A 17472-nucleotide genomic window follows, 5' to 3' on the forward strand; every position below is an offset into this window, starting at 1 on the left:
GCGGAGTCTTGCTTTGCGTGCACACCATGCATGCGGCGATGAAGGCCGAGACATCAGGAACCATGGTGGGCCACTAGAAGCGTTGACGAAGGAAAGCCAGGGTTCGACGAGTACCAAGATAACAGGTAAGCCTGGAGGAGTGAGCCCGTTCCAGGACCTGAGACCGGTGCATTGCGGAACAGAGCCTCAATTCCCCAAACAATAGAAGCCGTCAAATAAGAGGCCTGGGAGGATGGTCTCAGATTCAGAGGGTGTGGCAGTGGAACTGTACAGACTGGATAGAGCTTCCGGCTTCACGGTTTTTGACCCTGGGCGGTAGGAGATGGTGAAATTGGTGAAAATGACCTGGTAATTAACAGAGCCCAACGAGCTTGCCTTGGGTTGAGGCGCTTGGCAGGGCAGAGGTATTCTAAATTCTTAGGATCCGTCCACCCAGAAATGGATGTTCCGCCCCTTCCAGCCAGTCTCTCCACTCCTCCAGAGCCATCTTAACTGCTAGGAGTTCCCGGTTCCCAACGTCATAGTTCCTCTCCGCAGAGTTGAGGTGATGGGACATGAAGGCACAGGGAAGGTGATTTTGGTCCTGGACGGATTGTTGGGAAAGAACGGCCCCTACTCCCACATCGGAAGCATCAATCTCAACCACAAACTGGCAAGTCGGGTCCGGGTGGATGAGGATGGGAGCAGTAGTAAATCGCTGCTTTAGATCCCCAAAGCCTTGTCCGCTGCTGGAGACAATGTGAACGGTACCTTGGGAGAGGTGAGTGCAGAGAGGGGAGCCGCCAGGTTGCTGTAGCCCCGAATTAAACGGCGGTGGAATATGCAAATCCCAGAAACCGTTGTAGCTGCACCCTGGACGTGGGCTGGGGCCAATCCACCACCGCTCTCACTTTCTCCGGATCCATCTGAACAATACCCTCAACAATAATGTATCCCAGAAAGGAGATAGTGGAGCGTTGGAACTCACACTTCTCAGCTTTTACAAACAACTGATTCTCCAGGAGGCGATGAAGGACCGGATACAGCCGGCCTTGAGGAGGTGTGGTTCCCGGAAGAAGGTCAATAGCACGATCGTAAGGACGATGTGGAGTAAGGGAGGTAGCACGAGCCTTGCTGAAAACCTCCAGGAATTCATGATACTCTGCGGGCACGGCAGAAAGATCCAAGACCGTACTTAACCCTGGAGGCAGACGTTTCGGAGAAGGCTGTGCCGCCTTTAGGCAGTGTTAATGGCAGAACGAGCTCCAACCCAGGATGGAACCTATAGTCCAGTAAATATCTGGGTTGTGCTTCTGAAGCCAAGAAAACTCCAAAACAACAGGTAGGTGAGGGTACTCAATGAGGAGGAGCTGAATTGACCCACTGTGATTTCCAGATACTCGCATATTAATGGCAACTGTGCTGTTTGTGACGCTACCAATGCAGCGGCTCTCTAGTGCCCTGGCATCCATGGGAACAGAGAGGAGTTGAGTAGGGATACTTAGTTCTGATACCAAGGTAGTGTCCATGAAACTCTCATCTCCCCCAGAGTCAATAAACACCCGGAGAGACTGAGACTAGTCTCCCCACAGCAAGCTCACATAAGGAGTTTGGGTAATGGGACTTAGAGGGTTCCCAGTCAGAGTCACCAGAGTAGTTGTACCTACTAAGGCTTCAGGTCGCTTTACTGGGCAGGTGGCTATGTAATGCCCTACAGCTCCACAATACAGACAACAATTGTAGCTTAGCCTGCGGGAATGTTCCCTAGGCGATAACCTAGCCCTTCCCAGTTGCATAGGTTCTGGTGTATCAAGCTCACCCGTCATCGATGATTCTTGAGGGAGCTTGGGGGGCTTCGGATCCTCTCTGAAAAATAGCCTTCGGGGACATCCGGATTCCTTTGAAGATGAGCGAGCCACTGCGGATGAACGATTGTGACCTAAGCCAGACCTCCTCTCACTCCTGCATTCCCTTAGATGTCCATCAATTCTAATGATGAGGGGCGATGAGGGAATCGAGGTCCACCGGTAATTCCTGAGCAGCTCGCTCATCTTTTATCACCTCAGATAGTCCGTGAAGGAAGGTATCGAAAACGGACTCCGGATTCCAGGCACTCTCAGCGGCCAACGTGCGAAAATCAACAGCCTAGTCTGCCACACTACGGGAGTCTTGAAGTAATTCAATAAGATTTCGGGCCGTCTCTCTCCCGGATACCGGAGAATCGAATACCTTCCTCACCTCTGCCATGAAATTCTCCAGATGACAACAAATGGCGGATTGCTGCTCCCAAACTGCCGTAGTCCAGGAGAGCGCCCTTCTTGACATTAGCTGAATAATATACGGTATCTTCGAAAGTTCTGAAGGAAACGAAGATGGTAGCTCAAAAATAAGGGAGCAGTGAGAAAGAAAACCCTGGCAGGTACCAGAATATCCTTCCGGAAGAGGTAAGCGGGGTTCTCAGGGAGCAGGGGGATGCTGTACAAACTCACCACTAAAGAGAATAGAAAAAGCAGGAACACGGGATAAACACACTGGTTGACTTGAACATACAAGACGAACTGGCACAGAGAGACAGGAAACACAGGGATAAATACACCGGGGAAAATAAGCGACACCTGAAGGAGGTGGAGACAATCACAAGGACAGGTGAAACAGATCAGGACGTGACAAAATTGTCAGAAAATCTGAAAATGGTGGTGGAAAATGGTGTTTTATTAAGACATAGTGGTGGGAAAGTATCCAATTGTCATACTTGAGTAAAAGTAAAGATACTTGAGTAAAAGTCTAAAAGTATTTGGTTTTAATATACTTAAATATCAAAAGTAAATGTAATTGCTAAAATATACTTAAGTGTTAAAAGTAAAAGTATTAATCATTAATTAAATAATTCATAATATAAGTAAACCAGATGGCACCATTTAAAAAAATACATTTTTACGGATAGCCAGGGCACACTCCAACACTCAGGCATCATTTATAAATGAAGCTTTTTTTTTAGTGGGTCCCCCAGATCAGAGCCAATAGGGATGACCAGGGATGTTCTCTTGATAAGTGCATGAATTGGACCATTTTCCTGTTGTGCCAAGCATTAGAAAGGTAACAAGTAATTATGGGTGTCAGGGAAAGGCCAAAACGGCATCCCCAGCCGCGTCCTCAGAGAATGCGCAGACCAGCTGGCTGGTGTGTTTACGGACATATTCAATCAATCCTTATCCCAGTCTGCTGTTCCCACATGCTTCAAGAGGGCCACCATTGTTCCTGTTCCCAAGAAAGCTAAGGTAACTGAGCTAAACGACTACCGCCCCGTAGCACTCACTTCCGTCATCATGAAGTGCTTTGAGAGACTAGTCAAGGACCATATCACCTTCACCCTACCTGACACCCTAGACCCACTACAATTTGCTTACCGCCCCAATAGGTCCACAGACGACGCAATCGCAACCACACTGCACACTGCCCTAACCCATCTGGGCAAGAGGAATACCTATGTGAGAATGCTGTTCATCGACTACAGCTCAGCATTTAATACCATAGTACCCTCCAAACTCGTCATCAAGCTCGAGACCCTGGGTCTCGACCCCGCCCTGTGCAACTGGGTACTGGACTTCCTGATGGGCCGCCCCCAGGTGGTGAGGGTAGGTAACAACATCTCCACCCCGCTGATCCTCAATACTGGGGCCCCACAAGGGTGCGTTCTGAACCCTTTACTGTTTCCCTGTTCACCCACGACTGTGTGGCCATGCACGCATCCAACTCAATCATCAAGTTTGCGGATGACACTACAGTGGTAGGCTTGATTACCAACAATGACGAGACGGCCTACAGGGACGAGGTAAGGGCCCTTGGAGTGTGGGGCCAGGAAAATAACCTCACACTCAACCTCAACAAAACAAAGGACATGATTGTGGACTTCAGGAAACAGCAGAGGGAGCACCCCCCTATCCACATCGACAGGACAGTAGTGGAGAGGGTAGTAAGTTTTAAGTTCCTCGGCGTACACATCACGGACAAACTGAATTGGTCCACCCAACAGACAGCGTTGTGGAGAAGGCGCAGCAGCGCCTCTTCAACCTCAGGAGGCTGAAGGAATTTGGCTTGTCACCAAAAGCACTCAGCATTTGTGGGTTCGATTACAGGCTCAAAATGGCCAGAAACAAAGACCTTTCTTCTGAAACTCGTCGTCAGTCTATTCTTATTCTGAGAAATGAAGGCTATTCCATGTGAGAAATTGCCAAGAAACTGAAGATCTCGTACAACGCTGTGTACTACTCCCTTCACAGAACAGCACAAACTGGCTCTAACCAGAATAGAAAGAGGATTGGGAGTCCCCGGTGCACAACTAAGCAAGAGGACAAGTACATTAGAGTGTCTAGTTTGAGAAACAGATGCATCACAAGTCCTCAACTGGCAGCTTCATTAAATAGTCCTCAACTTTTTATATTCTGGTTAGAGCCAGTTTACAACATTAACAATGTCTACACTGTATTTCTGATCAATTTGATGTTATTATAATGGACAAAAAAAATGTGCTTTTCTTTCAAAAACAAGGACATTTCTAAGTGTGTGTGCGTGTGTGTGTGTGCGTGCTGCCGTTGTGCCAGAGCCCCTGTGTTACTCTACCCTGCTTTATGGTTTATCAGGATGAGAGAAATAATTGCATACAGTTATTAGGCTTCAATCTGGACAGGGATCCTATTAGTATAGCATAATGCCAATGATCATGAATACTCCCCTTCTACCTTCTCTGTGTCCTCTCTATTCAATGAACATCAGGAACTAGCACTTAGGTTGTCATGCTCCATTAGGCTTTACTTTTAGTTGTTGCCATGTTGTCAGGGGAATTACGTCTTGTATAAATGTTCTGTCTCTCGCTCTCTCTCGCTCTCTCTCAGGAGAGGGAGCCTCTGCGTGTGATCCCGCTGAAAGAGGTTCACAAAGTTCAGGAGTGCAAACAGAGGTCAGTGTCTTTTTCACGTTAGTCACTGAGCTGAACAGGTTGGCTATTGACGTTGACAGGCATAGTGCCAAAGTGAACGGACATGGCATGTCTCCCAAATGGCACCCTATTCCTTATTTAGAACACTGCTTTTGACCAGGAATAGAGTGCCATTTGGGACACAGACATGGCTAACAACTGTAGCGTGCTCACCGATAGGAATACATGTTGGACATGGACCAACAGAGTGGGCTTACCGTCGCCCTTTGATGGCGATGCACTCTTGCATTCACTGGGATGTTGGAATATTATTGAAAGTGATGTCATCTCTTTCCATCCAGTGACTTAATGCAGAGGGACAATCTATTTGAAGTCGTCACAAGCTCAAGGACCTTCTACATGCAGGTGGGACATGTTCTTTCTCAGGGTAATAGATGAACATATATATTTCATTCCAGCAAAACTGACGAAGAGATACAGTCAGTGTTCCTTGCCATTGTCACTCAGTTACCTCCTCCTTTTCTCTCTGTTTCCTACGTGTCTCCTCTTCTTCCTCCCCCTCCTCCCTTTCTAGTCGGACAGTCCAGAGGAGATGCACAGCTGGATCAAGGCCATCTCAGGAGCCATTGTGGCCCAGCGGGGACCAGGACGCTCAGCTGCCTCTGTACGTATTCAGTCTGGGACTGGGCTTGAGCCACTGGTCCTGCATACTGGTTCTGCATGACCAATGGAGTGTCGACACTTTAGTTGTAGCCAAGGGCTTGATGGTTAGTTGGATCAGTTGTGTTTGTGCTGGGTCAGAATAAAAGCCTGCACCTCCTGTAGACCAGTATTGGAAATCTCTGCTCGGAGGGGAGATACTTTCCTGTCTTTGGAGGAAATCCATGTTTGAGTCTACATCCGTGTCTCTAGTTTCCAGATGTTTCTGTCTGTTGAAGAGCAAACATTAAAATCCGGTTTGGATGTAAGCCATCACAGTTAGATTTCTGTACCTGTGTGCCGCCTTGATTTTCCTAATTGTTTTGTTGGTTTCCATGTGCTATATTCTTGCATTGACATAATTATAGTACACAAGGCAGTATTCGATCTCTACTCACAACCAGGTGATGCCGCTAGATCCACACTTCAAACCCCCAACCAACGGGTACCCTAACTCACACACACACACACACACCCCAGCCCCTCTCCTGTTCTCTCTCTAATCCCTTCCTCTCTCAGTCGGAGTGTCCTCCCCCTCCTCCTCCCATTCTTTCTCTTCTAATGAAGATGTGCACTACTGTGTTCTTGCAGATGCGTCAGGCCCGTCGGCTGTCGAACCCTTGTATACAGAGGTATACATTCCGCAATGGTGAATGCAGCACGTATGTGAGCCCCCGTGTCAGTCAAGCAGCTTCTTCTGTTTGTTTTGCAGATGTAGTGCTAGGTTGCATCTGAAATGGCACCCTTTTCCCTATTTAGTGTACTGCTTTTGACCAGGACCCAAAATAAGTGCACTATATACGGGATAGGGTGCCATTTCGGACACAGCCCTAGTCTAATGTAGTGGAATGGAGCTTTGATGATTGCTTAATCCCCTCTGAAACTCTCAAGCAAGCCCATTTAATAGATAACTTCCATATCATGCTTGAGTGCTGATCATTAGCCCCTCCCCCTTCTCCATCCTAACCTGTCTGGACAGGCATAATCTAATCTGCCATTGATTGGTCAGACTAACTCGCCTGGTCCACATGACCTCACTCCTCCTCCTCCTTCCGGAGCTTAGTATGGTCTGGTCCTGACCAGGCTTCTTTGAAAACCCCCTCTATGTCATTGTTGGTTTTCAGTACCTTCTGCCTCTTCTTCCTCCATCCTCATCCGGCAGGTAGCCTAGTGGTTAGAGCGTTGGGCCAGTAACCGAAAGGTTGCTACTTTGAATCCCCGAGTTGACAGGGTAAAAATCTGTCGTTCTGCCCCTGAACAAGGCAGTTAACACACTGTTCCTAGGCTGTCATTGTAAATAAGAATTTGTTCTTAACTGACTTGCCTAGTTGAATAGAAAAATCCCACTTTAATGCATTTATAACTGATTTTGTGACCTCCAGTCTGCATGTCTGTTCCTTTATACAGATAATACAGTCATCTGGCCTCCTTGTGCAAGAAATTATTCCATATAGAACCGTCTTGCGTCACTGGGTTCCAATGTAGCTTGGGAAGCTGTAGTGAAGTAGCCTGTAGTACAGTTACCGGTAGCTGCTAGCTAGGTCTGGTAGCTGCTAACTAGGTCTAATAGCTGCTAGCTAGGTCTGGTAGCTGCTAGCTAGGTCTGGTAGCTGCTAGCTAGGTCTAATAGCTGCTAGCTAGGTCTGGTAGCTGCTAGCTCGGTCTGGTGATGCATGTTCCCCCACCTCTCCTAGAAACACACACAGCAATCCTCAAGGTTGACCATTATATATTCATTCATTCATTCATTCATTCATTCATTGGCTTCAACATCTTACACTTGCCAACTTTGAGACTTTTTAACATTGCCACATTGCTTTTAGAGTCTCTTGTTACTAGCACTGGCTGCTAAGGGGAGGACGGCTCATAGTATTGGCTGAAATGAAGTGAATAGAATGGCAACAGACACATGGAAACCACATGGAGTTCGATTCCATTGATTCCGTTCCAGCCATTACTATACCATTCCGTATAGCCCGTGCTCCCCATTTAAGGTGCCACCAGCCTCCTGTGATGTCTAGTAGTTTGAAGCCTCTCATGTTCTCTAATGACCCAGTAATACTGTGACTTCATGTCAACATGTCCTCATGCACCCCACCCCTTCAACACATACTTATGTTCTCTGAGCTCTACCCATCTATTCTAAATGTCATCCCTCTGCCCATTTTTCCTGGATTCTCGTGCTGTGTCACTTTTTCCATCTATCACTTCCTCATCATCTACTATTTTCACGCCCTTGCTAAAACTAGATACTCCTAAACAGTTTTTTCGCTCGCTGTAACTGGTCATCTTTTCACTAACTTTTGGGCGTCTGTTTTCGTTGTTGTGTCTTTTCTCCCTGTCGTGTTTTTCAGAGATTAAAATGTGACAGTGAGTTACTAACATTCCCCAAGTGAGCTCTACTGTACCATCCCTTCTGCTGCTGCTGCTATTCTGCTTCCTCTTCCTCCAACTACATCTGCTGCCTTTGTTTCACTCCTGCTTCCACTACTGTAACCCTTTGCACCAGCACCACTGTAGATACTACTACTATTACTACTATTACTACTGCTGCTGCTGCCCTGCCCTGCCACCCTGTGCCACTGCCCTCACTACAGCACTGTGACTGACCTGACTGAGTCCCCTGCGTCCAGTGCTTCTGAATCTGAGTGACTTTGTCCCCGTCCTCCGTCTGTTCCCTCAACCCCTCCCTCTCCTACACTATGCAGGAGCACAGCGACCACTCTACCACCAGCATCCCTTCCAGCTTCTACTGCAGCAGCAACCACGGGGGACCACCCGCCCCTCGCTCGCCAGTCCAGGCAGAGCCACCCTACCCCCAGCCCCAGGGGGGCCCGGGCCCTTACCTGGGACAGCCAGGACTTCATGGGCCTGCTGCCCTGGCGAGGCCACCCGGGGGCACCACCCCGCTCCCGCCTCTCCCTCCAGGAGACCCCCCGCCTGTCCAAGTGAGCGCCTCGTCCCTGTACCACACCAACGCCGACCGGGAGGACCTGTCGCCATGGAGACGGCGCAGCGAAGTAGAGGGCGACCAACCGGAAATCTCCACCCTCAGCTTCGAGGACTCAGACCTGCATGTCAGCCAGGTGTGAGCCTCTAGTCTAACTCCTGACCTTTGACCCCTAACCCCTGCCTCATAGGACACCGCAAGCTCTCACCCATAACCCCACTCCCCTATTCCCTCCACCACCTGACCTTCACTCCCCATGCACAGAACCTGCTCATTGGATGTGGATGCAGGTGGATTCATACTGACACAAAGCGGACTGGACAGTTATCACCAACGACAATTGGAAAGCCAATCAGAAGTTACCAAAAAATGGAGCTGAACCAATCAGAACCGACCTGGCCCTCAGGAAGACGGGAAGTGGTCCCTGGTTGTGATTGGTGATCGTCTACTCTACCCCTGTATCGAGAGCTTCTCTTAACACAGCCAATGGTGTGATGTGTCAGGGCAAGGAGACCTCGTCAGGTGTTTGGTTTTAGTTCAGTGTCTTTCGTTGTTGATATTTCTGTTGGGTGTTGCTCTTTCTCTTTCGTTGTTGATATTTCTGTTGGGTGTTGCTCTTTCTCTCTTGTTGGCATTGTGTGGTATGATTCAATAACATCATTCCCTGTCCATTGGCTAAAGAGGATACTGATTTGACTTCCTCTGCTGAGAAACTCACTGCTCACGTTTCTCCACCTTCTCCTCCTCCTCCCTGACATCACGTGATTTACTGTTATCAGGGTTGTTGGGCCTCATTTAAAGAGGCGCTAGATGTTATTTTTATTGACAGTTATGTAAACTAAAAATGTGTTAACTGTCGACAATGAGACAACCCCACTCATACACACAATGGTTTAAATTTGTATGTACTTTTAAGATGTTAAATATATTTGATTTTAAGCAGACCATTTAGTTTTTATCCAAAGCATGCCGTTATGGAAGCACCCGATGAAATATGGAACCAGAATCTTAAAAATAACCTGTCGAAATTCCATGCGCCATTCTTGCTTTCAGGTGTTTTTTGGAGTGAGTGGGTCTTGTGTATATTTATGTTTTCAGTAATCCTTTAGAAATGCTCTGAGTCCTTATGTTCTAATGAAAGTTACACCTGTTGTGTTCGTTCAGACTCTCTCTTTCTCTCTCAATCAGTCATACACACACACACACACACACACACACACACACACACACACACACACACACACACACACACACACACACACACACACACACACACACACACACACACACACACACACACACACACACACACACACTGTCACACCTATGTGTTTTGCCAAATGTAAGTCCTGAACTGTAATGTTATGTGCCTGTCAACGTGAGCATGCATTTGTATAGTTACTTCTCCCTCAGGAGGACAGATATGCACAGTTACAGTACATTTATAGGCCTGTGGGTAGGGCCTTTTAACTGGCACTTTGTGGATACAATTTGGGCAGATAGTCTGCCCACTACACTTGATCTGTTTTATGGGTGTTTCTTCAACATCCTCTTCTCTTTTCTACTGTATGAGTACTGTACTACTTTTCTCAATGCTGTGACGGTTTGTTTGTGTGTCTGTGGGGGAGACATAGGGTACCTGCATTGCCAATATGGTGGAAGACGGGAGGAGGGTTTGACCTTTGGCCTCAGCTGTGTGCTCTTCCTGTTTTTACTGTGTTGCGCAACTCTTACTGTAACAGCTGCTAAAGTGCCTGCGTTCTTTCTATAGAGGAAAAAAAACAACAAGAAGCTATTTTAACCCTTTTAATTGTGTACCTGATGTTCTTAAATCGTGTGCATTATTTATTAAGTGGAGTTTGAAAATAAATCAATGGATTCAAGTTGGTGTGACTGTTTGCTTCATGTTTGATTTGACTCAAGTCATGTAAATAGTGTAATTTTTGTGTTGGCTGTAGATTGACACCATGTGCTGCTGAAGGAAATAACTACATGTCCTTATTTGATCAAATATTTTTATTGCATTCAATACAATGTCTGCTATGTTCTTTTGTAACTCCACATTTTCAAGTGTGTAACTAGATTGCATTTAGAGGTGTCACCAATTTACAGCGTCAACAGTTGCCATTTCAATGCCTGGTAAGACCATAGGAAAGAACCCGGCAAAGCAGGGTTCTAGCGCCATCTATTGGCATTGTTTATAGGCATCTATGGTCAACTGAGATGGTTGATAGAGGTTTACTGTCAGTTGGAAATATTTGTATTATTAATACATCTTAACCTAACGCAGCAGACTTTTTTAAAAACGCCTGAGCGGCATCCCGACATCCGTTTTTTAGGAGAAACGGAAGTAAGGTTGAAAATACTGTATCCCTGAAAACCGGAAGAATCCGCTTTCTACCGACCCCATGGAGAGTGAATACATCTAAATATTTAGTAAATATCTATCTCATTCACCACTGTTTGGTCTTCTGAACTACACACTGTGGTCTTAATGTGAATCCTATCGGTATGAATGATTACGGCGACATCATTACCCCTAAGGTTGCATCCAGAATGGCAGCCCATTCGCGGTGGCAGGTAGCCTAGTGGTTAGAGCGTTGGGCCAGTAACTGAAAGGTTGCTTGATCGAATCCCTGAGCTGACAAGGTGAAAATATTTTGTTCTTCCCCTGAACAAGGCAGTTAACCCACTGTTCCTAGACTATCATTGTAAATAAGAATTTGTTCTCAACTGACTTCCCTAGTTAAATAAAAGTTCTATTTAAAAATAAAAAAATGCCCTATATAGTTTGACAAGGGCCCATAGAGATCTGAGGGAAAGTCGTCCACAAAACTTTGCCTAAACCTGGAGATGGCCTGTCCCTCACACTGAGCAGTTGGCGAGAGCTGTCTGTTGTGACTGAGAGGCCCCTGGTTTCTCGTAGGAAAAACCAGCTGGAATACATTGTGCCCTCGGAGCAGGCCAGGCATGACTCATGGTCACAATGTTATGATGCGTAGGTATAATGAAAGAAATCCTGCTCTGAAGCTCTTGTTTGGATTGGGAACAAAATGGCACTCCTCTTCTGCTCCCATTTGAGTCTCGTTAAACAAACATACTTCCAATAAAAACACAGAAATAACAAACTGCTTAAACATATTGGAACAGGTTTCCGAGAGTTTGGATGTTACTGGGAGGGAATGAGTTCAGCCAGTGCTTGTTGTTGCAGCAAATTAGATTCAGGACCTAACCATTGGTATCTGTCTCCATTGTTGAGTTCATGTTTAAATAACTCTGACTTTGATTCAAAGGGACATTCGTAGTGCTTCATTCGATCTCGTAAGTTCACACTTAATGGGCTTGTATTGTCAGATAGTGTCACTCTGAAGAACACAAACTGGAAAGAAACCTCTGGGAAATCTATCTATATTGATGACTGCAGTGAATACAGTTGACCTTGGTCAGGACATGGGGAACTAGGGACCTAGACATGCAGGCTGGACACCACAGTGTAATGATGCTGCGAAGACCGCAGGTCTCTGACCACTGATCCCAGGTCTGTTCTGCTGGCCCTTGGCTGTCAGGGTCAGTTGTACGCATCAGGTGTGTTCTGATCCCAGGGCCTGTGCCGGGAAGTGATGATGTCAGCAATGATGACATGGCCCCTAACGGAGGCCTCTAAGTGAGTTGAGGATAACATAAACAGCTGGAAGAACTCTGTAACCAAAGCAGAGCCTCCATGGTCCAACCCAGTGCCTATCAATGGCTGGGTCCAGCTCTAGATCATCCTCATTTTTCTGGGGTGCTGAGGCTTTCTCCACACTGGTTCTGGGTGCCTAATGGAGACCTCACTGAGGGAGTGGTTTGAGCCTAACATCTGCACAGCCAGAGAACACAGGAAGCTTCCCTCCCTCCCTCATCGATTCATCGCTGTGCCAGAATATGTTGAGTAACCACAGTTATTTGTGTGTGTGTGTGTGTGTGTGTGTGTGTGTGTGTGTGTGTGTGTGTGTGTGTGTGTGTGTGTGTGTGTGTGTGTGTGTGTGTGTGTGTGTGTGTGTGTGTGTGTGTGTGTGTGTGTGTGTGTGTGTGTGTGTGTGTGTGTGTGTGTGTGTTGTGTGTGTGTGTGTGTGTGTGTGTGTGTGTGTGTGTGTGTGTGTGTGTGTGTGTGTGTGTGTGTGTGTGTGTGTGTGTGTGTGTGTGTGTGTGTGTGTGTGTGTGTGTGTGTGTGTTCCAATGTAATGGTGCAAAAGTGCAACTGAATATTATAGATATACTTCTACATCTTTTTCAGAAATATATGCATTAGACTGGTTCTGAGAAACTCCATGCATTACAGTATATGTGACATAAGCAACTGTGGATCCTTGATAAGCACTATATAAAGTGTGTTATTATGTTATTAAATGTGTTATTATTATCATCATTATTATTAGACGTTTCCTGCTCAACCAATCACTGCTTTGCATGCCTGGCTTCCAGTTTCTTTTTTCACATCTCCCATGATTCAAATTAGGAGAAAGACACAAACAGCCCAAATCCCCCACCACCAAAATAATGTATAAAACAAAACAGAGTAGTTCAATTATCCTGAAATGGTAAACTCTCCACTCTGTCATTGCATTGCTGCAATTAACTTAATTCCCCCCACATGTATTACTTATTTCCTGCTGTAAAAATAATAAGCACTCCCAGATTAAATTGAAAGTGAACAATAAATGTTACAAGAGATGATGTAAGTTTGGCAACAATGTCAGGTAGTCTAGCGGGTGGGTAGTTAGCCTTGTGGGTAGTTAGCCTATTGGGTGGCAGGTAGCCTAGCAGGTGGTAGGTAGCCTAGCGGGTGGGTAGTTAGCCTTGTGGGTAGTTAGCCTATTGGGTGGCAGGTAGCCTAGCAGGTGGTAGGTAGCCTAGTGGGTAGCAGGTAGCCTAGCGGGTAGCAGGTAGCCTAGTGGGTAGCAGGTAGCCTATTGGGTGGCAGGTAGCCTAGCGGGTGGGTAGTTAGCCTATTGGGTGGCAGGTAGCCTATTGGGTGGCAGGTAGCCTAGCAGGTGGTAGGTAGCCTAGCGGGTGGGTAGTTAGCCTAGCGGATGGGTAGTTAGACTAGCGGGTAGCAGGTAGCCTAGCGGGTAGCAGGTAGCCTAGCGGGTAGCAGGTAGCCTAGCGGGTAGCAGGTAGCCTAGCAGTTAAGAGCTTTGGGGTAGTAAACAAAAAGGTCACTGGTTCGAATCCCAAAGCCAACTCAGTGAAAAATCTGTTTGTGCCCATGAGCAAGGCACTTAACCCTAATTGCTCTGGCTAAGAGCAACACAAACTTATAAACTTCCAACTGCACTGCTGTCTCCCTGTGCAACTTTAGACTCACTTCCATAAGAAATAACTACATTTGCTTCGTCAGCACTTGGTAGAAGCTTCTTAATCAATTTAATAGACCAGCAACACTTCAGCACCTAATAAGATAAATGGTAGAGCTCAGCTGGATCTTTTGCCCACTAGTACGGTTCAGGATCAAGAACAATGTGTTCCCACAGAAAGATGGCTCTCTACAGCCAGCTGTGGTTAACCAACACCCCCAACCACTGCCAATATATTTTGGGGACAGGACAATGACGATTAGGAGTGTTGTGGTCAGATTTTAATCAAGTAAAGAACATTGTCTCTTGTGGCTAATGTGGCTTTCTTTGACATCCAGCACCTGGATGCAGTATTACTGTACATCTTTCTCCCTCAAACTGCTGGTGGTTCTTGTTTCTCAGCTGTAATGGGGATGTACTGTAGCACTTGCAGCAGCATGGCATGCATCAGGAACGTGGAGGGTGAACAGGATATGTCCTGGACAAGGGTGGGGAACGAGATAACTGTTTTTGACACCACACTCCAAAAAGCAAGGCAGGCTCTAGTTTAGTCTAATATTGATTATTGTCCAGTCATGTGGTCCAGTGCTGCAAGGAAAGACCTAGTTAAGCTGCAGCTGGCCCAGGACAGAGAGGCACATTTTGCTCTTAATTGTAATCAGAGGGCTGATATAAATACTATGCTGCCAGTGTCTCTTGGCTAAGAGTTGAGGAGAGACTGACTGCATCACTTCTTCTTTTTATAAGAAGCATTGTGTTGAAAATCCTAAATTGTTTGCATAGTCAACTTACACACAGCTCTGACACACACACTTATCTCACCAGACATGCCACCAGGGGTCTTTTCATTGTCCCCAAATCCAGAAACAAATTCAAGAAAATGTACAGTATTATATAGAGTCCTTTTTGCATGGAACTTCCTTCTATCTCATATTGCTCAAATAAACAGCAAACCTGGTTTTAAAAAGCAGATAAAGCAACACCTCGCGGCACAACGCCTCTCCCCTATTTGACCTAGATAGTTTGTGGGTATGCATTGATATGTAGGCTACGTGTGTCTTTTTAAAAATGTATGTAGTTCTGTCCTTGAGCTGTTCTTGTCTAATGATGTTCTGTATTATGTTTCATGTTTTGTGTGGACCTCAGGAAGAGTAGCTGCTGCTACTGGGGATTCTAGTAAAATACCAAATACTTCAAGTCAAAACCCTGTTTGTTCTGCTTGTGGTGTCTCGGCTGGCAGAAATATCATTATAAACTGGATGGTTTGAGCCCTGAATTCTGATTGGCTGAAAACAGTGGTATATTGGCCATATACCACACCCCCTCTGGCCGTATTACTTAATTATAGAGAATTGCAATTTAACCATGCTGAAATGACCTCCCCCTGGCTGATATAAGACATTCATAGTGTCTTGTCCCTCCAATGAACACAAATGTTCTTACTGATGAACATCCACAGTATTACATAAGCTACAGTAAAGTAATGTTTCTGCTGGTGGTAGTCAAAACCACAAATAGAGCAGAGCTGTGCTGATGGGAATGGGTTGAGACTCATTCGTTTTGTGGGCCATTTGGAGTGTGTCTATGTGTTGATGATGGGGCTGTGAAAGGCGAGCGGGTGTGACTCATACATGCTGGAACAGCCAGGTTCGGAAGACATGGATGAGGGGATGGAGAGGGGGATAGAGAGGAGTGGAGGGGAGGATGTTTCCCGGAGCTCAGTTTGACTCCCCTCCAGCATCACTCACATCGTAAACTGTGATGAGATGTCGAGGGTCCCATAAACGATCCCTGAACATGCCAGTGGGTCAGAATCACTTTTCTCAGACCAGCAGCACTGTGTGAGTTCTCTTAAGCTAGGCCCTTAAGGACGCTCCGATTCAGTCAACTCTGACACTCGCTTATGTTAGTTGTTTTCTGCAGTGGCATCCTCGAGAATCTAATTGTGATTATACTTAACAATGTCCTGTCATAATCTGTCAGATTAGATTTATAACAAAATGATAATTCATATTTTTCCATTTAGTTATTCAGATCCTACAAGTGATCAACACAGCTCCCAAACACTCCCAACGCTCTCACTCCCAGTGGCGATGAGAAAAGTGAAGAGTGGGCGGTTTCTCCAGCATAACTGCCTGGGATTTAGTGTTACATTCACTGTAGCTGTCGACACTTAAAACAACATGAGCAAGCTCTTGTTGTTCCTGTTGCCTTGGGGCAGCAGGTAGCCTAGTGGTTAGAGCATTGGGCCAGTAACCAAAAGCGTTCTAGATCGAATCACTGAGCTAAAAATCTGTTGTTCTGCCCCTGAACAAGGCTATTCCTAGGCTGTCATTGTAAATAAGAATTTGTTCTTAACTGACTTGTCTAGTTAATTAAAGGTTAAACAACAACAAAAAAGGTGTCAATCATACTAAAGGCCTCAGTCATGGCTAGATAGAATACAGCTTTTGTCAAATGAATATCAAAAGTTGAAACATTTTTAGCTAACCATAACCCTTTTCCTAACCTTAACCTAAGTATCCTAACGTGCTACCATAATTATCCTAACCTGCTGCGTAAATTCTTCTAACCTGCTACATAAATTGTAATCTAGAATGTATGCACACATGACTGTAAGTCGCTTTGGATAAAAGCGTCTGCTAAATGGCATATATTATTATTATTATTAATCTGACAAAAACTGTATCCCATTTAGTCGCAATGAGAGTGGTAATGGCAACCAACACAAAACCAGCGTTCGGCTAACAGCACCATTGGAAATGATGCACTGTGGGAGAGAAACTCTTCAAAGACCATTACAAGCATCTGTCGTTTAAAGTGCATTAGGATTAGAGGGTATTCGATCAATCCATTACAAACAGCACATGGAAGTGATTATATTTGCTTTTGGATTCCAGTACGATGCCATGGAATGGATGAGCATTCCAGAATACTGACGTAGACATTAGGGTTCTCAGAATCATGCACTAACATTAACGGACATAACATACTGTAGGCGTCTGCCTGGCCCTTACCCAGACCCAGACCATCAACAAATCAAGGACTGCAACCCCAAATCTTTAAACTGAACTATGATAACCTTTGCTTTCACTTCATCACTTTCCCGGCTGTAAATTAAACTGCTGAGGATTCTATCATTTAAAAAAAAATGCACCAAGCATATATAGTGGCTTTTGTTTTACGTAACCAGATTGTTGAACATTGATAGTATGGCAAAGGAAAAATCAATTATCAAAGAGCATGCAATTGCTTTGGGCATCTTTGAATTTCCACAACAATAATTAGGCCAAGTCCAGTGCAGTAATTACATCTATACAACTCAGTTATATGCTGTGGAAATTCATGGGTAGGCGATGCTACTATAAGAGCAAAAGTGTATTGCCATTGTTTCTTTGAACAACTTAATGAAGCTATGTATGATCAGTTTGAAATGAACTCAGGGTACATTCTGATGCTCTGACATAGCCTCAGTAACAGGGCGGGTGGAGGAGGCATATGTACTGGACCCTCTCCACGTCAGTAGAGTCCACCCATCGCCTGTCTTGTTTATATTGCTACAACGTGTTGTT

At 45.7% G+C, this 17472-nt stretch overlaps 1 protein-coding gene across 4 annotated transcripts in view; it reads left to right on the forward strand.

The window, feature by feature from the left end:
• LOC124048190 (pleckstrin homology domain-containing family A member 1-like) overlaps positions 1–10447 on the forward strand; it is a 46240-nt gene extending 35793 nt beyond the window's left edge. For 2 of the 4 annotated variants that reach the window (XM_046368713.1, XM_046368714.1), the window contains exons 9-12: positions 4872–4936; positions 5257–5320; positions 5490–5579; positions 8323–10447. In XM_046368713.1, the coding sequence (XP_046224669.1) occupies positions 4872–4936; positions 5257–5320; positions 5490–5579; positions 8323–8706 (603 nt within the window). In that variant the 3' untranslated portion in view covers positions 8707–10447. Of the gene's footprint in view, positions 1–4871; positions 4937–5256; positions 5321–5489; positions 5580–6205; positions 6277–8322 lie in introns of all 4 variants that reach the window. The other 2 variants (XM_046368715.1, XM_046368716.1) reach the window with 2 other exon arrangements.
• Positions 10448–17472: the final 7025 nt, after the last annotated feature.

The sequence above is a fragment of the Oncorhynchus gorbuscha genome, linkage group LG11, assembly GCF_021184085.1.
Source record: "Oncorhynchus gorbuscha isolate QuinsamMale2020 ecotype Even-year linkage group LG11, OgorEven_v1.0, whole genome shotgun sequence".
Taxonomy (NCBI): Eukaryota; Metazoa; Chordata; class Actinopteri; order Salmoniformes; family Salmonidae; genus Oncorhynchus; species Oncorhynchus gorbuscha.